This window comes from Mastigoproctus giganteus, chromosome 1 (assembly GCF_048544385.1).
Source record: "Mastigoproctus giganteus isolate SK-2022 chromosome 1, ASM4854438v1, whole genome shotgun sequence".
NCBI classification, from domain to species: Eukaryota; Metazoa; Arthropoda; class Arachnida; order Uropygi; family Thelyphonidae; genus Mastigoproctus; species Mastigoproctus giganteus.
The window spans coordinates 140,192,856-140,214,927 of NC_143575.1; the positions used below are offsets into that span (position 1 = coordinate 140,192,856).

The window sequence follows — 22,072 nt, forward strand, 5'->3', positions numbered from 1 at the left end:
ACAGCCAGTCCTCGTATAGCATGATAGTTGTGTTCCTAGATATCCTCGTGCAATGCAAAATCGTGCAATATAAATAACAGACCCTATGGGAAAAATAGGGTTATGTGACAACCACCCAAGATTGAACACACATTTCTAACTGAATCATTACCAAACAATAAATAATCCTAATAAAATACTTATGTATTTTATTACGACTATTATGTAATAAAATATTGCTAATGCTTTTGCTTCTGTCATAAACAAACTTGTTCTTTGCTTGATTTTCTAACCTAACAGATGACAGCCATTCCATCTCTTCCAATTCTTAAAGTACCTAAAACACATTTACAATTTGCAGATGACATTGTGGTCATAAGCCACGATCCCAAAGAATTAGAGGAAAATCTTAATCAGTTATGCACAGTTAGTAAGGATTTTGGACTAAAGAGAATATGGCTAAAACAAAAGTAATGATGTGCCACAGAAAGGGAAATAATGATTGAAGGAGCAGTAATTGAAAAGGTGGAGTCATATACTTATCTGGGACAAGTTATTAGCTGTAATAATGATAAATGGCTGGAAGTCAAGAGAAGAATAAATTTTGGATGGATAGCATTCAGGAAATATAGAAACATACTGAAGAGCAATATCCCAGTTTGTATGAAACACAAAATAATGAATCAATGTATACTCCCCACCATGACTTATGGAAGTGAAACTTGGGCACTCACCAAAAGAATGGAAGAGAAGCTGAGAACTACACAGCGAAGAATGGAACGAATTATATTGGGAATCAGACTGTTAGATAAGAAGAGAAACACATGCAAACTCAAGTAAAGGACATTCTTATCAAAACTAAAGAACTAAAATGGTCTTGGGCAGGACACATAGCTCGAAGACATGATGACTTAGACAGATGGACTAAGAAAATAACAGAATGGTACCCAAGAGGAGCTAGAAGAAAACCTGGAAGACAAAGGCAGAGATGAATAGATGAAATTCATGAGTTTGTGGGTCGTAAATAGATGGCCAGTGCTCAAAACAGAAGGAACTGGAAAGTTGCTGGGGAGGCCTTCATCCTGCAGTGGATTGAAAATGTCTGATGATGATGATGGTGGCTACACACATTGCACTATTGGCCTATTAGTGGTGGTTCTTTTTGGTGCATGATACTGGTTGGAGATTGGTGCTTGTCCAAGTGCCACCATATATACATTAACATATGATGATGACCCCTGCTACCACATCATTAACTGTGGTAGATGTCTTATCACACTCTGCCTTTCTCAACAAGCATCAGTCCTCTTTTGCAAATATGCCACCTTTTTTTGGGTTCCAAATTAATCCTGAAAAATAAAAATATATCACCTTCTCTCCTTAAAGCACAAGCAGACTTCAATCCAGTATGCTCTCTGTGGCTCTTTCTTTCAGTACATTTCTTACTTGACTCATTCAATCAAATTCTTAGGGGTGGTAATGGCAGAAAACTGGACCTATAAAGAAAAGGTCCAGCAACTGTGATCAAAAAGTGTGAGTGTTCTGGGCATGAAACTTGACCCTGTAGATCTCACAATAAAGAGAAAATCACAATTCCTCCTCTATTACTTGAGTTCTATCATGGAATATGCCATGGAAGTTTGGTTTGCTGCTGACAAAGTGTGGCTTGAAGAGAGGGGGGGGGGGGTTTGTCTAGGTTTCTGGTTCCTAAAGTGGGCCAACAACTGGACTCATCTGCATTATACCACCTTGAAATTACAGCTCTGCATCAACCTCCATCATGCTCCTGTCCAGCACTAAGCATATGGGTTGGAAAATCGCAATGGGCACTAGATCCCTACTCAGCAGTTACGACTTTATCAACATCTGGAAGCCTGGGCTGGAATATCCCAGGCAAAGCTCGCTGAAGTACCCCAGTTCTCTGCTTAAACCTGTAGCAGTTCACAACTTTCAAGAGGCACTTTCCCAACAGCATCATCGATGTGCTAAATTCATCTGATATTGGTTTGTGATCTAAAGACACGGCCTACAGAGACAATAAGCAATCATTAATTGTAACTGTTGTTGCAATTAATACTGTCTCCTTAGTGAGAGATCATGCACTATTAATCTTGATACATATAAAGATAAAGACACATATAAATTAACACATGACACAGAAGCCTATGATATATACAAGTTGAACTGTAACCAAGTTACAAAGGAGGTTAGGCAGGCGAAGGCAGATTACGAGAAATCTTTGGCAAGGGATGCAAAGAAAAACAGAAAAGAATTCTTTACTTACGTAAACTCTAGAAGGAAGGGGATGAATCAGATTGGTCCACTTGATATCGATGGTTCAACTGTTGATGATCCTGCTCAGGTAGCTAACAAACTAAATGAATATTTTGCATCGACATTCACACATGAGGAGTTATTCAGCAAGGGGAATGCCAGAGGTGTATTCAACATTGGCAGTAAGCTAGATAATCTTCTAATAACTGAGAGTAAAGTGGAGGAGAAATTGTTGAAGATAAACACAAGAAAGGCACCTGGGGTGGATGCGATCTATCCAGTTATATTAAAGGAGGCAGCAAAGGAAGTAAGCAAACCCTTAGCCATAATTATGAGAGCTTCCTTGGACTCAGGGGAGGTACCCACAGACTGGAGAAGTGCAAATGTGACCCCAATTTACAAAGGAGGATCAAAGGCTAACAAAAATAACTGTAGACCTGTGAGTTTAACTTCTGTTCCAGGGAAATTAATGAAGAAGCACTGCAGGATCATCTGGACAAGACTTCAGTTACAGCTCAGACACAGCATGGTTTTGTTAAGGGGAAATCTTGCCTGACCAATTTGATTGGATACTATGATGTCACAAAAGAGCTGGATGCAGGGAATAACTTTGATATTATATACTCGGATCTTAGAAAGGCTTTTGATACTGTTGTACATGGAAGAATACTCCACAAATTGGAGCAGTGTGGCATTGGAGGCAAATTTCTGCTATGGATAAAGAGGTGGTTGAGGGGGAGCAGACAGAGAGTGATAATCAATGGACACTGCTCATCATGGACTAATGTTATTAGTGGAGTTCCTCAGGGTTCAGTGTTGGGTCCATTATTGTTTTCTGTATTTATAAATAATATTGATGATGGTATATCAAGCTTAATATCCAAGTTTGCAGACAATACAAAGGTTGGCAGGTTTGTTAAGGACACTACTGATGCTGCTGCAACAGGATCTGGAAAGGTTGAGCAGATGGGCTGAGAGGTGGCAAATGAAGTTTAACATTGACAAATGTAAAGTACTACACATGGGAAACAGCAACCGCAGGGCAATGTATGAACTCTGTGGTACTACGCTGACAGTGGTAGAGAATGAAAAGGACCTGGGGGTAATTTTGCAGGCAGATATGAAGTTCTCTGAGCCGTGCAGATGGGCTGCAAGAGTAGCTCATGGTGTCTTGTCAATGATATACAGGAATTTTTCTAGCAGGGATAAGGAGGTGATTATTCCCTTGTATAAGGCAATGGTCAGGCCACACCTTGAGTACTGTATGCAGGTCTGGAGGCCTCAATTTCAAGAAGGATGTAGAGCTGCTGGAACGAGTACAGAGAAGGGCAACAAGATTAGTGAATGGAACAAAGGGGTGCTCTTACGAAAAAAGGCTTAAGTTTTGCAAATTACAGTGTCTAGAGACTAGGCACCGGCGAGGTGATCTGATAGAGATGTATAAAGCCTTGAATGATTTGAGCATGCTCAATGCTGATGGGATTCTTCCTCTGGCTCAGAATAATCACCTGAGAGGGCATAAATTCAAATTAAGGAAAGACAGATGTAGGATCGATGTGCGGAAATTTGTCTTTAGCCAGTGGGTAGTTGGTTGGTGGAACAGACTTCCATCCCTTGTTGTGGAAGTTGATAGCCTAAATAAATTTAAGGCTCAGCTGGACAGGTATTTCAAACAAATGGAGGGGTTGAAGTGGAAGTGATTTTTTTTTTTTTTTTTTGGCTGATGCTGCATAAGTTTGCTTTCTTGCATCATATGCCTCTACTAATGCTAATGCTAAAAGATGGAATAGTTTTTAATTCAATACTGTAGTATATATGTTTTTTGTATAGTATGTGTGTGTTATTGTGTTTAGGTTGTAATAAGTTATACTATATAATTTTATGTAGAAAGTATGTAGTTTTTTGTAATGGGAATCATGTTCTGTACAATTTTTAGTGAAGAAAGAATTTTATTATTATTATCCGATTGGTTAATAATGAATGGCACAGGCTGCTTAAAAATCGCTTTCATATATATGATTACAAGTCATGGTTTTATGCACCCGGGGCAGACACATGCTGGATACTGGGAAGGGAGGGAGTGTCTTAATATTTTTAACTCCTAATTACATCATGATTTGTCACTATATATATATATATATATATATATATATATATATATTTTTTTTTTTTTTATAACTCTGAATTGGTTTTTACTAATGATTTCACTCTAACATTGAACAAATATGAGAACAGGAGTAGGTGTGTGCTAGGAGAGCATGAGTGTGCTATAGGCCTAACGACTGTAATGAGTATACCAAATAGTAAATCAGAATGGTTTATAGTGATTTTAAATTTCTAGATGTTAACTAGGATTTGTGGATTTGTCACTCACACACTAGCAAGACTTTGTACATTCGCTAGATGACTGTTTGCTACAGCAGCAAGTCAGAGAGACAACAAGAGGAAGAAATACTCTTGATCCGGTTATCAGTAGCAATTCTTACATTTAGAATCTACAGGTAAAACACCCACTGGGTGGCAGTGATCACAATGTACTAAAAGGAAATTTTATTAGAGACATAACTACTGTCAAGAGTAGAGGGAAAGGCTTTGCTTTTAGCATTAGCATTAGTAGAGGCATTTGATGCAAGACAGCAAGCTTATGCAGCATCAGCCAAAAAAAAAAAAAAAAAAAAAAAAACCCACTTCCACTTCACCCCTCTGTTCGTTCAAAATACCTGTCCAGCTGAGCCTTAAACTTATTTAGGCTATCAACCTCCACCACAAGGGATGGAAGTCTGTTCCACCAACCAACCACCCGCTGGCTAAAGGCAAATTTCCGCACGTCTATCCTACATCTGTCTTTCCTCAATTTGAATTTATGCCCTCTCAGGTGATTTTTCTGAGCTAGAGGAAGAATCCCATCAGCATTGAGCATGCTTAAACCATTCAAGGCTTTATACACCTCTATCAGATCACCTCGCTGGTGCCTAGTCTCCAGACACTGTAATTTGCAAAACTTAAGCCTTTCTTCGTAAGAGCACCCCTTTGTTCCATTCACTAATCTTGTTGCCCTTCTCTGTACTCGTTCCAGCAGCTCTACATCCTTCTTGAAATGAGGCCTCCAGACCTGTATACAGTACTCAAGGTGTGGCCTGACCATCGCCTTATACAATGGAATAATCACCTCCTTATCCCTGCTGGAAAAATTCCTGTATATCATTGACAATACTCCATGAGCTACTCTTGCAGCCCTTCTGCACTGCTCAGAGAACTTCATATCTGCCTGCACAACCACCCCCAAGTCCCTTTCATTCTCTACCACTGTCAGTGTAGTACCACAGAGTTGATACGTTGCTCTGGGGTTGCTGTTTCCCATGTGTAGTACTTTACATTTATCAATGTTAAACTTCATTTGCCACCTCTCAGCCCATCTGCTCAACCTTTCCAGATCCTGTTGCAGCAGCATAGTGTCAGTAGTGTCCTTGACAACCCTGCCAACCTTTGTATCGTCTGCAAACTTGGACATTAAGCCCGATATACCATCATCAATATCATTTATAAATACAGAAAACAATAATGGACCCAGCCCTGAGGGACTCCACTAATAACATCAGTCCACGATGAGCAGTGTCCATTGATTACCACTCTCTGTCTTCTCCCCCTCAACCACCCCTTTATCCATAGCAGCAATTTGCCTCCAATGTCACACTGCTCCAATTTGTGTAGCAGTCTTCCATGTGCAACAGTATCAAAAGCCTTTCTAAGATCCAAGTATATAATATCAAAGTTATTCCCTGCATCCAGTTCTTTTGTGACTGCATCATAGTATCCAATCAAGTTGGTCAGGCAAGACTTCCCCTTAACAAAACCATGCTGTGTCTGAGCTATAACTGAAGTCTTGTCTAAATGATCCTGCAGTGCTTCTTTAACTGTCTGAGACCACTGTCGTCAACCTTGCGAAAGGTTGACGACAGTGGTCTCAGACAGTTTTTAAATTCTATACAGTGAGTCAACTGATGACATTACCAACGTCAAAATTATAAATAGGAGGCATTCAAGGAAGTAATAATAGAATACTACTAGGCTTTTCATACCAACTATGAAATACTATTCAAGGCTTAAACCTAAATGGATGTCAGATGAACAATTGAGACAGATAGCAGAGAAGAAAACTGCATGGGATGCATTTAGATTATCAGGTGATACATAAGCCTATGGTAGATATAAATTAACCTATAACAACGTCACAAAGGAGGTTAGGAGATTATGAGAAGGAAGATTATGAAAAGTCTAGCAAAGAATGCAAAGAAAAACAGCAAAGACTTCCATGCTTATATTAACAGTTAAAGAAAGGGGTTGAATCACATTGGGCTACTTGATGTCTATTGGTTAACTGTTGATGACCTGCTCAGGTTGCAGACAAGTTAAATATATATTTTGAATCTACTTTCGCACATGAGGAATTCTTTAGGGAAGAAAATGGCAGAATTTTATCAACCTCTAATGAAGAGCTAAATGACTTTGTAATAACTGAAAGCAAAATGGAGCAGAAGTTGTTGAAGATGGACAAAAAAAAAAAAGGCACCTGGGGTAGATGGAATCTATTCAATTATATAAAGGAAGACAGCAGAGGTAAGCAAATCCAGCCATAATTATAAGAGCATTCCTGGATTCAGGTTGGGTTCCTATGGACTGGAGATGTGCGAATGTATCTCCAATTCATAAAGATGAAACAAAAAGTAACTACAGATGCGTTAGCTTAATGTCTGTTCCAGGGAAAATAATGGAATCACTAGTTAAAAAAGTAATGCAGGACCATTTGGCATGTAATTATACTGCAATCACAACATGGATCTGGTAATGGGCCTGTCTTGGCCTATCTAGGACAGCTCACAGGGTTTTGTCAATGATATACAGAAACTCTGCTAGCAGGGATAAAGAGGTGATTATCCCTTTGTACATGGCCATGGTTAGGTTAATTTTGAGTACTGTATACAGGTATGGAATCTGCTGGAATGGGTGCAGAGAAGGGCAACCAGAATGGTGAAGGGAATAAAAAGGATGCTCTTATCACGAAAGACTTCAGTTCTTCAAATTGCCCCATGTAAAAGCTAGGTACCTGCAGGGAGATAATACAGAAAGCTTGGATTGGTATACATATTTTCAAGATCTTCCTGAAAGATGTCTTGATTAGGGGACAAATACAAAAAGACAATAGTAAACATAAAATTAAGAGCTACAGCTTCCAGATTTGTTTGCAAATAAATGTGGTTTGAGGCAACTCTATGGGGAAACTTGTTACATCATTAGACAGAGCTAGTTTACCTCATTGACAAATAATCTTTCCAGTTAGAGATTGTATATACTACAGGACAATCACTTCCTTGTTCTTGCTGATAAAATTACTGTAACATCACTGACAGAACCCTCATGAGCTATCCTAGCAGCTTGTCTACACTGCCGACTATACAATTACCCCTCAAGGTGTTTTTCTTTCTTTCTTTCTTCACCACACTGAGTGTGGTACCACCCAAATTCAGATTATTCTGGGATCACTGCTTCCCATACATGGTACAATGTATTTTTCAATGTAAAACCTCAGCTGCCACTTCTCAGCCTATCTGGCTAATTTTTCTAATTTTTTTGAAGCATCATAAATCATGCTGCAACATAACTAGAAACCTTGATTTCTGTCATTAACCACTCTGCCAACTTTCCTATCATCTTCAAACTTGGACATTAAACTTAAATGGTCTTCTTCAATATCATTAAAAATATTGAAAACAATAAAAGGCCCAGCCATGAATCCAAACAACTACACTAATAACATCAATCCAAGAAAAGCAGCAATGACAATTAATAACCAATCTCCATCTTCTGCCACTCAACCATATCTTTATCCACAGCAGTAGCTTGTCCCCAAATGCTACATACTCCAATTTGTACAGCCACCTTTCCTGTAGAACAGTGTCAAAAGCTTTGCTGAAATCTAGGGACATGATGTCAAAATTATTCTTTGCATCCATTTCCTCTGTTATTACATAGAAGTAGCAAACCAGATTGGTCAGGTGGACGGATGTTTGGATGTTAAATGGTGCAGCAAACATATCTAAGGCCGAAGTGCACTAAGTTCAGGTTCTTCTACAAATAAATTATCATTTATAGAAGACCCTGGACTCAAGGGAGATGCTATCAGAACATTGGTGTGAGAGAGAGAGAGAGAGAGAGAGAGAGAGAGAGAGAGAGAGAGAGAGAGAGAGAGAGAGAGAGAGAGAGAGAGAGAGAGAGTATATAAAATGAGATATATTTTTAAATAAAGCACAGTTAAATACAGTGGTTTAAGGTGATTTTCTTTTTTTAAAAAATTATAGCTAATTTTATCATCATTAGTTAAAATTTGACTGAATATATATGGCTTAATCCAGGTGCTCAAAAACACACACACACAACAGTCATTTCTAAAATTGTAGAGTCAATTGATATATGTTTAATTTCTAAAGCAGTTTTGCATAATAGATTATACTAAATAAAGATGGTTCAACAGCCCTCAATAAAAAGAATGTGCCAAGTGAATATGGAATCTAGCAAGAATAATTTCTTTATTTTTGAATTTTGTATTGACTTGACAACTGTGGCATAATTAAAGATTTAATTTCATATAATTTATTACAGTATATGCAGGATACATACATGTCCTGCAAATGCCAATGTTTAAGGCATGTACTACAGTTGACAAATCTTATATGGAACTAAAAATTCATATCCAATCAGGGACCAAGCTGATTTAGCTGCCGCATCTGCCACCTCATTTCTATTGATTCCAACATGACTAGAAAACTAACAAAACCGAACCTTGATCCTGATTGTGGAAGGGAACAGGCAGTTTTATTGACCTGGTATATAAGTTGATAAGTGCTGTATTTTTCATATTTTCAGGTACCTACCACAGCTTGTAAGTTATTCAAGGAGACTTTGTATAACATACACAGGCACATCGCAAGTCCTATTGCATGCAGTCTAAGATTATGCATGTAGTTTTATTGCATGCACTCCACAGGAAAGTAGCACCAGGGGAAATGACCTGATATGCTTGTGAAAACTGCCAGAGATCCTACAGATGGTTCAGATTTTGAAGCATCAGTGTAAATATGTAGGACTAAGAGAACTGAGTTCAATGGGCAGCATGAAGTCCCTGACATAATGTCAGTGACATATTTTTCTATCCCAACTCTTAAGGGAAAAGTCATAGACTGAAGAATGAATACTCTACAGAGGCAAGGGCTGTGTGCACAGATGAGGTGGCAGAAAGGTCTGTTGTCAAGGTAAAAGTGTGAAGGAGCTCTCGAACTCAAATACCAAAAGGTTGGTTAATCCCAGGACTAGCATGATAAAGATTTTCCCAGCATGGTTCAAAGGCTAATGACCATGGGGGGGGGAGGGGTCTTGCCAAGGTTTCAGTTTAATTGCATATGTAATGCCAGCCATATATGGTAAAAGAAAGGGAGAGAAAGAATAAATTTTGAACTGATGTCAAAAAGGCAACAGTAGAAATATATATTTCATGTTAATGAAGCCGAAAAAACCTTCAATGGGCACTTTTTCTGGGAAGCATATACCTAAGCATCATAATCCAGTTTAGTTCAAGTAAGTATATGGTACCAATGGAATATATTAACATCCCTCCAGCTACTGTCAAAAATAATTCCCAGAAATTTAGCATCCGATCTAACTGGGATGACTTTCCGATCTAAAATGAGTTATGGTTCAGGGTGCAAGACTGTATGCATCCATTTTTGACAAAAATTGATGCATAGTCTTTTTGTTGTTGAAAATTTGAATCCAATGACTTACTAAGATGGTTTACTATCTTTCACTTATTGTCAATGTTGCATGACTGGCAGAAGTTAGTGAAGTTAGCATTATAAACCAATGCTGGAAGCTGACCTATGATGGAGTTAATTCTGACCATAAAGAGTGTAAAGCTTAAAGTGGATACCAGGGTAGCACCATCCTCTTGATAGGGCAAGAATGAAATAAATCTGATAAAAAGTTCTTAATAAAAGTGGGGGGATTTTTCCTCAGACCAAACTTACATGGATTTTCTAAAATGCCAAATCTCCAGGCTGTATTATATGCTTTCTTGATGTTGAAGAAAACCAATACCAGACATTAAAGTGCATAAAGTTCTATATCTATTAATAAAGATACCAAAAGTTCTGACTTCAAAATGACACCATTTCAAGTCTAATTAGATGAAATTAAGTACACTTTCCCCTTTAAAAGCCACACTGTTTCTTTAGAAAACAATTGAGTTTCTTCCTAGTATAACAGCATTTATAAGGTTAGGTTGTCAAGGCATTCCTAGGATATTAGTCCCAGTTAACAGGTAAATACAGCAAAAAGTAAGGAGAAGCCCACTGTACAAGCTGTAACCACTTCCAACATAGTAATAAACAGAATTTGCTGAATGAAGTTATAATTCACCCAAAACAATGACTCCTTCTCCACGTGCAGGAGCTATCTTTATGAATGATCATACAGCTCTTGACGAAAGAGTTTTACAATGTCTTAATTAAAAGCAGTAAACCCAAACCCTGACAAGAGAGGCAAACTGGTTTATGCTTATACATCATCACATCACAATCATGACAATTCCATCAAATAAATTTTTGCTATTTAGCATTAAATTTTGCTGAATTTTCCTTTTGGTTAATTTAAATCCACATTCATCTTTTTTTTTTTTTTTTTTCTTTTTTTTTTTATATAAACCCCAAACACGAGAGGTATTAGAACCTATAGTACTTAGTACCTTGCTTGGGTTGGAGTTTGAGAAGACGAAAGAAGATATTTGTTGATCTTGGACTTGAACTTCTGTAGACTGTAATTTTCATGAAATACGTATGAAGGAAGGTTGTTCCAGAAAACGGCAGTTGAATGATTAAACGAGGAAGATGAAAAGTTGGTTCTGTGAGTTTGAAGTTGGACAGTAAATGGATGTTGGCTGATGGCGGCACGTGTTCGGACTGTTTTAAAAGAGAGAGTGGGAATTATAGAAGCCAATTCAGAAGAACAGTGCCCATGGAAGTATCTGTAGAAGAGGCATGCAGCAGAAACAGTACGTCTATGAGACAGCGAGTGGAGAGACTCTGTTAGAGATGAATTATTAATTAATCTAACTGCCCACTTCTGAATGGAATCAAGAAGCCTGAGAGAGGATTTGGGGGCACCGCCCCAGATGTGGGAACAATATTCCATGGTAGGGTAGATTTGCGATTTATACAGAGTGAACACCTATTTGGAAGAAAAGTAAAGGCGAGAGCGAAAGAGAAAACCAAGTTTTTTTTAGATGCAGAGGAAGCAATATTTGTAATGTGCTTGTGCCAAGAGAGAGAGATTAGAAGTCAGGGTAATCCCCAAAAGAGAGATATCATCTTGCCTAGAAATCAGAGTGTCATCAAAGCATAGGACCAGAAGAATCCTTTTTGCAAGATATAAGACAAGACTGAGTTTTAGAAGGATTGAAATCAACTAAGTTGTCTTTGCCCCACTGGAGAATTACCTGAAGATTGACATTTAAGGAATTGGTAGTGGATATTTGAGAAGTTGAAGCTGATTGAGCAGGGCAAGTTTTCTCAAACTGGAAACTGGAATGCAATGTGCTATCATCGGCAAAACTATGGATAGGATTTCCAGTCAATGGAAGAAGGTCATTAATAAACAAGAGGAAAAGAGTGGAGGAAAGAACTGAATCTTGGGGGACACCAGCATTAGTGGAGAAGTTAGAAGACAGAGAGCCATCTACCATCACCTTCAGTGAGAGATCAGAGAGAAAACTGGATAACCAATTAAAAAAAATAGTTGGCAAACTATAAGATGGTTTTGTTTTGTTTGTTATTTGGTTTTTAGGAGCATTAGCAACTATGGCCATATTGCTCCAGGATATACGGTGGTCATTCCCTGACCTTTCCGCATTCTCCGTTATTTGGTGGTGACGGGCTCGAACCCCAGTCTAATCAAGAAGCATGTGCTACGCACTGCTGCTCCTTCCCACCTGGCTACGGAGGCGCCTAACTATAAGATGGAAGTTTGATTAGAAGACCATTAATGCCAAACATGATCAAAAGCCTTTGAGATGTCAAGAGCAACTGCTTGTGTTTCTCCAAACTTTTCCATTGAATTAGTCCATAAATGGATAATATAAGCCAGAATATCACCAGTGGATCGACACTGACGGAATCTATACTGGCGATTGTTGATCAGACGGAAGGTTTCTAGGTAGTTTAAGAGTTGGCAGTTAATTGATTTCTCCATTACTTTAGAAAGAGTAGAAGTAATTGCAATGGGCCGATAATTGAATAGGAGAGATTTGTAACCCTTTTTTAGGATCTGGCTGGATATGGGGAAATTTCCAAACAGAAGGAAAAACACCATTGGAATAAGAAAGTGAAAAAAAAAAAAAAAAAGGCAGCAAAGAACAGGAGTAAGTTCAGGAGCACAGGTTTTGAGAACGAGTGGAGAAATATCATCACGCCTTAGAGCTTTCTTAGCATCAAGGTTCATCAAAATCCTTTTGATGGAAGACCACGGGAGGCATTGAATGCAGCGTATTGAGAATGGTGAGAGGGTTTTTTTTTTTTTTTTTTTTTTTTTTTAAGGAGCATTAGTAACTAAGGCCATATTGCTCCGGGGATATGCGGTGTCATTCCCTGACCTTTCCGCATCCTCTGTATTTGGTGGTGATGGGCTCGAACTCCGGTCTAATCAAGAAGCGTGTGCTACACACTGCTGCTCCTTCCCACCTGGCTATGGAGGTGCCTATGGTGGAAGGTGTTTTACTAAGTTCATTAATACACGAGTTGGAAGAAAAATGGGATGCTAGCTGGTCAGCTTTATCCTTGGCTGAAGTGACAACAGAACCATCTGGTTTTGACAGAGGTGGGAGCAGAGATGGGCAAAATTTGTGTCCAATAGCTTTGGAAAGAGACCAGAATGCTTGGCTACCATTAGGGCAAGAATCAAGTTTTCTACCCTTAGCCTGTTCAAAATGTGGTTTGGACTGATTAATAACTGCTTTACAATTGTTGTGAGCTTTGATGTAGGCAGAAAATGAAACTGAAGAATTGGAAACAAGCCAATTACGATATGCAACATTATTCTCTTGAACGGTCATTGGAAAACCAAGGTTTATATAAAGGACAGTGAAGATAAGGAAAATAGTGTTTAGCAAAAAGATGAAGTAACCATGGTACAGTGATGAGACAGAATAGGGTCAAAGAGAGAGTCAAAAAGATGGATTCTGCATCATAAATTTGGAGAGTTAGCAGCTATGTATATGTATTATAAAATAATTACATTAATATATTTGTTTACTATAATTGTAAATATAATTGTTTACTTAACTGCAGTATGAACAATTTGTAATGATACAACAGGTAATCTTGTTTTTTCGCATTATACTTAAATAATGCTCTGCTTTACATATAAATAAATTAAATTTTCTGTTTATACTCCGGGATGACCAAACGATCAGAGGAGCTTACAAGATACAAGAAACAGCCGTATTCAGCAGTCACGGGCTTGAATCTTACCAGATGCCATACGTCCAATGTTCAAAGGAACCTGCATTACCTTTAACTTTAATTATTATAGGGAATTGTTAACCATGTAGACGATCTCGGTACCAGTAGCATATAACTCATAATATTAAAAATCTTCCTGTAATTATTCACGAGACTGACCTCAAGTCATGAGAGCAAGTGTAACATTCATAACTACTGTGGCTTTGATTAGTCTTGCTTAATAGAGATATGGTGTAAACCAAATCACTAGAGATACTTAAGTTGCTTTTCTAAAAAATTTAAGATGGGCCCATAAAGGAATAGAGAAGAGGGATAATGACATGCAGTATTTTGCTTCTTCGTTACAAAACTCCTGCACATAAGACCCAAAAATTAATTCCTACTCTGAGAGATTTCAGATTCCAGGAATTAAAACACCCACTCTACAGTCCAGACCTGGCCCACAGTGATTATTTCACTCTTTCAGAAATCTGGAGAAACATCCATCCAATAATTTTCAGGCAGTAACAAGCTCAAGGTAGCTTGTTACTGCTAGCTGTAAATGGGATTTTTTTAGAAACCAAAGAGAGAGAGAGAGAGAGAGAGAGAGAGAGAATTAATACAAACAAATATGCTACCTTGTTTCTTTGTTACTGAGGTAGATAATGATAACTTTCTAAGTAAACCTCATATATCTTTGTAAGCAGATGCAGATTGGTTTATGCTATTATGGGAGGGCATTGATGTCATCAGTATTTCCAGAATTCACAGAAATTCCATGTAGGAAATTAACTACTATTTAGCCCTGGTGAAAAGTTCATTTGATTTCTGAGGGACTTTATTTTCAATCCTGTATTTATTTTGTTTTGGAAAGTATCAAAATGGCTTGTGCCCATTTCTTCTTCTGCAGAGTTCCAAGACTATGTCATTTGATACAACCTTAACTTTGACATCCTTGTTTTCTTGTGCTACTAGTCATATTTGGATATTTTTTAGTTTGTCTAAATTTGCTACCTAGTTTAGGTAGAGATGGAGCATTAAGAGGTACTGATATAAAATAAAAAATCTTTTCTTGGAAGTTTTTACTTTCAAAATAAATTAATTCATAATTATTGCTTAGTTACAGTTCCTCTTTGTTTTTATGAAACATATTATGCTAATACCATAACAATCTAGTTACACAAATTTCACTACTTTGCCATTTAACTTTCTATATACATATACACACGTAACTTATCAGAAAGCGCACCTTTCTTCTGCTTGTCATGCAATATCAATAGCTGAAGTGTCAACAATGCCAGGGAAATTCATTATCTCATAAAACATACTGGTAGTTTAGATTAACATCACTTTGTGAATGGTTCTCTTAAGTTATGATGAATGCTTTAAATAATTTCAAAGTAATTTTAGTTATAATTTTTTTTTTTTTTGGTAAAATGTTTTTATTTGGATGGATGGGCTTTCTTTATAGATTACATTCAGAATTTTTCCCATGAAATGCACATATATGGATATTTAAAATACAACCCTGTTATGATTTTTCAATTTGTTTTTTGTTTTATCAAAGCAGAAATTTTTAAGAGAACATGCAGTGGTAGCTACATAAATTGCATTACTAAAAATTTTCTCCCAAAATAAGCATTTACAAAATTATTCAGACATATTTATTTACAAATAATCACAGAAATACACTGCAGGCTACATAAATACCTTTTCACTGTGAACCATGTTCGAAATTAACATTATGTATTAAGATGGTAAAAATAGATTAGCAGCAAACAAATAAGGTTGTGAAACCATTGTCTTCTTTAATCGATATTAGTATTTTCTTGGACCAACACAATCTTTGATTAGCACCTTCACCTGGCTGGCATGAAGTGTCTTGATATAATCACTGCTTTCATGGCACAAGACATGAGGAATGGTTTCTTGCAATATTATCTTTTTGATAGCTTTTTAACAACAATTTGCTGTCCATACACTTCAACAGTTTCAACTGGGACTATTTCCTAACCACAATAAGTTCATGTAAGATATTGCAATCTTACATGAACTTCTTCACCTAAAAAAAATCAGTTTGAAACAAGTTAAACAACTCAGCATACTAGAAATCATATTAAATGATTATGCAATGTAGTCTAACTTTATGTGCAGTATGGCAAGATGCAGTCATGTTGGAAATTGCAAATTTCTGTTCCTTATATGATGAGCAGACGAGTTTGCTTTATAATTTTTGTGTGGTAGTGACCAACGATAATACCATTTACAAGATTGCATTTTGCACACTTCTTTGCTCGTTATGCATCCTCAAACCATCTAGCCCAATGATTTACTTCTGACTGAATGCAGTCGGCGTGATAAGCTTCATTAGATCTACACTAAATATAGCACTGACCATCCAATATCCAATTCATTGAGATTAAATTTGGATTCATGAGAGAATATTATAGATTCCCATTTCTCAGTTGTCCAATTAGCATTAGCATTAGTAGAGGCATTTGATGCAAGAAAGCAAGCTTATGCAGCATCAGCCAAAAATAAAAAAAATAAATAAAAAATAAAATAAATAATAAATAAATAACCACTTCCCCTACACCCTTCTGTTCATTCGAAATACCTGTCCAGCTGAGCCTTAAACTTATTTAGGCTATCAACTTCCACGACAAGGGATGGAAGTCTATTCCACCAACCAACCACCCACTGGCTAAAGGCAAATTTCCGCACGTCTATCCTACATCTGTCTTTCCTCAATTTGAATTTATGCCCTCTCAGGTGATTATTCTGAGAGAGAGAGAGGAAGAATCCCATCAGCACTGAGCATGCTCAAACCATTCAAGGCTTTATACACCTCTATCAGATCACCTCGCCAGTGCCTAGTCTCCAGACACTGTAATTTGCAAAACTTAAGCCTTTCTTCGTAAGAGCACCCCTTTGTTCCATTCACTAATCTTGTTGCCCTTCTCTGCACTCGTTCCAGCATCTCTACATCCTTCTTGAAATGAGGCCTCCAGACCTGTATACAGTACTCTAGGTATGGTCTGACCATTGCCTTATACAATGGAATAATCACCTCCTTATCATTGCTAGAAAAATGCCTATATATCATCGACAATACACCATGAGCTACTCTTGCAGCCCGTCTGCACTGCTCAGAAAACTTCATATCTGCCTGCACAACCACCCCCAGGTCCCTTTCATTCTCTACCACTGTCAGTGTAGTACCACAGAGTTGATACGTTGCTCTGGGGTTGCTGTTTCCCATATGTAGTACTTTACATTTGTCAATGTTAAACTTCATTTGCCACCTCTCAGCCCATCTGCTCAACCTTTCCAGATCCTGTTGCAGTAGCATAGTGTCAGTAGTGTCCTTGACAACCCTGCCAACCTTTGTATCGTCTGCAAACTTGGACATTAAGCTTGATATACCATCATCAATATCATTTATAAATACAGAAAACAATAATGGACCCAATACTGAACCCTGAGGGACTCCACTAATAACATTAGTCCACGATGAGCAGTGCCCATTGATTACCACTCTCTGTCTTCTCCCCCTCAACCCCTTTATCCATAGCAGCAATTTGCCTCCAATGCCACACTGCTCCAATTTGTGCAGCAGTCTTCCATGTGCAACAGTATCAAAAGCCTTTCTAAGATCCAAGTATATAATATCAAAGTTATTCCCTGCATCCAGTTCTTTTGTCACTGCATCATAGTATCCAATCAAGTTGGTCAGGCAAGACTTCCCCTTAACAAAACCATGTCTAGATGATCCTGCAGTGCTTCTTTAACCAGGGCCTCCATTAATTTTCTAGGAACAGAAGTTAAACTAACAGGTCTATAGTCACTTGTGTTGCCCTTCGATCCTCCTTTGTGAATTGGGGTCACATTTGCACATCTCCAGTCCATGGGTACTTCCCCTGAGTCCAAGGAAGCTCTCATAATTATGGCTTAGGGTTTGCTTACTTCCTTTGCTGCCTCCTTTAATATAACTGGATAGATCCCGTCCACCCCAGGTGCCTTTCTTGTATTTATCTTCAACAATTTCTCCTCCACTTTACTCTCAGTTATTACAAGATTCTCTAGCTTACTGCCAGAGTTGAATACACCTCTGGCATACCCCTCGCTGAATAACTCCTCATGTGTGAATGTCGATGCAAAATATTCATTCAGTTTGTTAGCTACCTGAGCAGGATCATCAACAGTTGACCCATCGATATCAAGTGGACCAATCTGATTAATCCCCTTCCTGCTTATTCTTTAGCCAAGAACAAGCAGGAAGTTAGCATATTCTTTAGCCAAGATTAATCATTTTTCCCCTCATGGATTTTGTCAGTGATGGTTTCTTAAGAGGCCTAAAGGCTTTCAGACCACTCATCATGTCTTCATTGGATATTTCTGTCACTTGCATTTACTCCAAGATGTTTCTTCCATAGGGATTTTAGGTAGTAGTACTGGTGGTAGTAGTGGCATGTGATGCAAGAAAGCATGTGTATGAGCTTATGCAGCATCAGCCAAAAAAAAAAAAAAAAAAAAAAAAAATCACACCATTCCCTCCAAATGCCTGTCCAGTTCCTCCTTAAATTTATTCAACCTATCAACTTCCACAATGAGAGATGGAAGTTTGTTCCAGCAATTAACCACCCGCTGGCTAAAGGCAAATTTTTCACATCTATTCTACATCTGTCTTTTCTTAATTTGAATTTATGCCCCCTTAGGTTCGTAATCTGAACAAGTGGAAGGATCCCATCAGAATTCAGCATGCTCAACCCATTCAAGGCCTTATACACCTCAATCAGATCACCGCGCAGGTGCCTAGTCTCCAGCCACTGCAATTTGCAGAACTTAAGCCTCTCTTGGTAAGAGGATCCCTTCATTTCCCACACCAATCTTGTTGCCCTTCTCTATACATGCTCAAGTAAATCTAAATCCTTCCTAAAATGAGGCTTCCAGACCTGTATGCAGTACTCGAGGTGTGGCCTGACCATTGCCTTATACAGAGGGATAATCACCTCCTTTTCCCTGCTAGCAAAATTCCTATATATCATTGACAAAACCCCATGACCTGCCCTGGCAGCTTGTCTGCTTTGCTCAGAAAACTTCATATCTGCCTGCACAATTACTCCCAGATATTTTTCATTTTCTACCGCCTTAAGTGGTACGTACCACACAGTTGGTACGTTTCTCTGGGGTAATTTCTACCCATATACTTTGCATTTGTCAGGGTTAAATTTCAGTTGCCACTTCTTAGCCCATCTGCCCTAATTATCTAGATCCTGTTGCAGTAGCACACTGCCATTACTGTCATTAACAACCCTGTCAACCTTTGTATCATCTGCAAACTTCGACATTAAGCCTGATATACCTTCATCAATATCATTGATAAATATACAAAACAACAGTGGACCCAACACTGAACCCTGTGGGACTCCACTAATAACATTAGTCCACGAAGAGCAGCACCCACTGATTACCATCCTCTGTCTTCTCCCACTTAACTATCCTTTTATCCATTGTAGCAACTTACCCTTAATACCATTCTGCTCCAATCTGTACAATAGTCTTTCAATCCAAATATATGATATCAAAATTATTTTTTGCATCCAGTTCCTTTGTAACCGCATCATAATATCCTATCAAATTTGTCAGACAAGACTTTACCTTAACAAACCCCATGCTGTGTCTGAATTATTGCTGCAGTCTTGTCTAGATGATCCTTCAATGCATCTTTAATCAGTGGCTCCATTATTTTATCCTGAACAGAAGTTAAACTAACTGGTCTGTAATTACTCGTGTCACCCTTCGATCCCCCTTTGTGAATTGGGGATACATTTGCACATTTCCAGTCCGTGGGAACCTCCCCTGAGTCCAAGGCTGCTCTCATAATTATGGCTAAGGGTTTGCTTAGTTGCTTTGCCACCTCCTTTAATATAACTGGATAGATCCCATCCACCCCAGGTGCTTTTCTTATGTTTAACTTTAACAATTTCTCCTCCACTTTGCTCTCAGTTATTACAAAATCATTAAGTATCCTGCTACAATTTGATTACCTTCTGCCATTTTCAAACTTAATAATTCCTCATGTGTGAATGTAGATGCAAAATACTCATTCAATTTGTTTGCTATCTGAGCAGGATCATCAACAGTCGAACCATCGATGTCAAGTGGATCAATCAGATTCATCCCCTTCCTTTTAGAGTTTATATAAGTAAAGAAATCCTTGCTGTTTTTCTCAGCATCTTTTGCCAAGATCTTTTGACTACTATAGGTGTGTAGAACTTGAATTATGACCAGAAGCACACATTTCAAAACTCTGCCCTGTGCTGCAGTACTTTTCCAATTTAGTCCAGTTACAGATTTTATTTGAAATCTCTGGTTTCACATTTCTTTTTAAGTAACTTTGACATGAAAGATGGGTTACAGACAACCTTTGTAGGTATCAATATGTTTACTAGAAAAACCCTTCATATTAAGAGCAACAATTATGCTTTTTCTTCCTTAGAGTTAACTGAGTGGATGCCATACTGCTGCTGAATAGGAAGCAAAAACAGATAGCAGCAAGTGGATTCTTTTAGTAATGACAACTTGAGATGGCATTTTACCTATAGAGGGAGTTACTAACAAAATATTAAACTTTAAGAGGGTAATGCAATTTATGTGGCTGCCACTGTATATAAAGTCACAGTAAAGTTCTTATCATAACATTATCAGAGCTATTTAACATTTGTTTTTAATATATAGCAAATTACTAACAGCATATAAACTTACACTATATAATTTATCATCTTCTAATTCACTAAACACAGTTCCTTTCACCTGATTAGGCTTAAGTGCTATCCAGTTAAGGGTTGGCAGTTTATATTTAGTTTGGTATTTCTTTTTGATGGTCATTGCTAGCAAAAGAAATAAAACATAAGTATACAAACATTAAAAAGGCAAGAAAATACATCATGTTAGGAGAGGTGGGGAAAAAAAGTCACTTATTTTAAGCGTAATAATAATAAAGATGACAAATCATCTTTTCCTAAAGCAATACAGACTACTACAACAGTTAAGTGTACAAATTGTTTCATTTTTCTCACAATAAACAAGCACGCACACACGCACACACGCACGCACACGCACACACGCACACACACACACACACACACACACACACACTCGTGTGTCGAATTCATACATACTGAAATGCAAACATTTTCGCTATCTGTTATAATAATTAGTTTTAGCATTAGAAAAAAAAATATATCAAAACATTTATTAAATATAAATGTAAATAAATAACCTGACATAGGTGCAAAGGATAAGTAAAATTAAAATGAGATTCTGACTGTCAATGTTTAAATTATATGCCTTTATGGGGCAAATTAAGGGATTGGTTACTAATACAAATTAAAGGGCATGCCTGTTTTCCTGTATGCATGAGGAGCACTCACACACTTGTCACTGTGAGTGCCAAGTGTGTGAATAAGCTAGTGCAATGCAGTATTATTCAGTGTTTCTCTGCTGGGAAATCCATGGCATGTGCTTAGGGATCCACAAGTTTACCTTACACCTGATTCAGCAATTTTCTGAAATTGGAGAAAGAAAGGAAAATATCAATTCCTCGAGAGATCTTCAAGTTCACTGTAAATAGCATATTTTGCATATTAACAGACTGTTTCTTGAAAATGAGACATGCTCATTATCTTTGAGTACAAAGTAGTCTTTGGAATAAGTATCACAAAACCCTAATAGTTGCATATATATATTCATTTTATCTCATTGTCTCTGTGGGGACCAAAGATTCCCCACCCTTGACTTACATAAAAGTATTACTGATGTGTTTCCATTTAAGTAATCAAACACAAAAGAAAAAGGACTTACAACACATCAATTTATATTTTTCTCCCCAAAGAAGAATATTCTATTCAATATAACTTATTGAACATGTCAGTTTGTTATAGTTTGGGTGACCAATATCCAGGATCTTCAGCAATATCTTAATCATAAGATTAAAGGTCAGTCAAGTTTCCCCTTATTTTACATATTTATATAAATGCCACTATCACTTCCCTATGATTCTCAGAGTATTATATTCAAGTATTCATGTAATTATTTTTCAGGAACCCCCCTTCCATAATGGGTACAAAATGCTCTTTGATTTTGTGTCGACTTCAAAGATGCTGACAAGCTCATCATGGCAGCAAACAGAATATATTGGCAGAAGCTTTATGAATACTTCTAGTTGTACTGCAAGTGCAGACATAAAACAAGAAGATTAATGTGGCTTCAAC

General features: G+C 37.6%; 1 protein-coding gene across 1 annotated transcript in view; it reads right to left on the reverse strand.

The window, feature by feature from the left end:
• The window catches only part of Frl (formin-like protein), a 708,708-nt gene that overhangs the window by 376,620 nt on the left and 310,016 nt on the right, over positions 1-22,072 (reverse strand). The window contains exon 14 of the mRNA XM_090382384.1: positions 20,565-20,689. Coding sequence (XP_090238510.1) covers positions 20,565-20,689 — 125 coding nt within the window. The remainder of the gene's footprint in view (positions 1-20,564; positions 20,690-22,072) is intronic.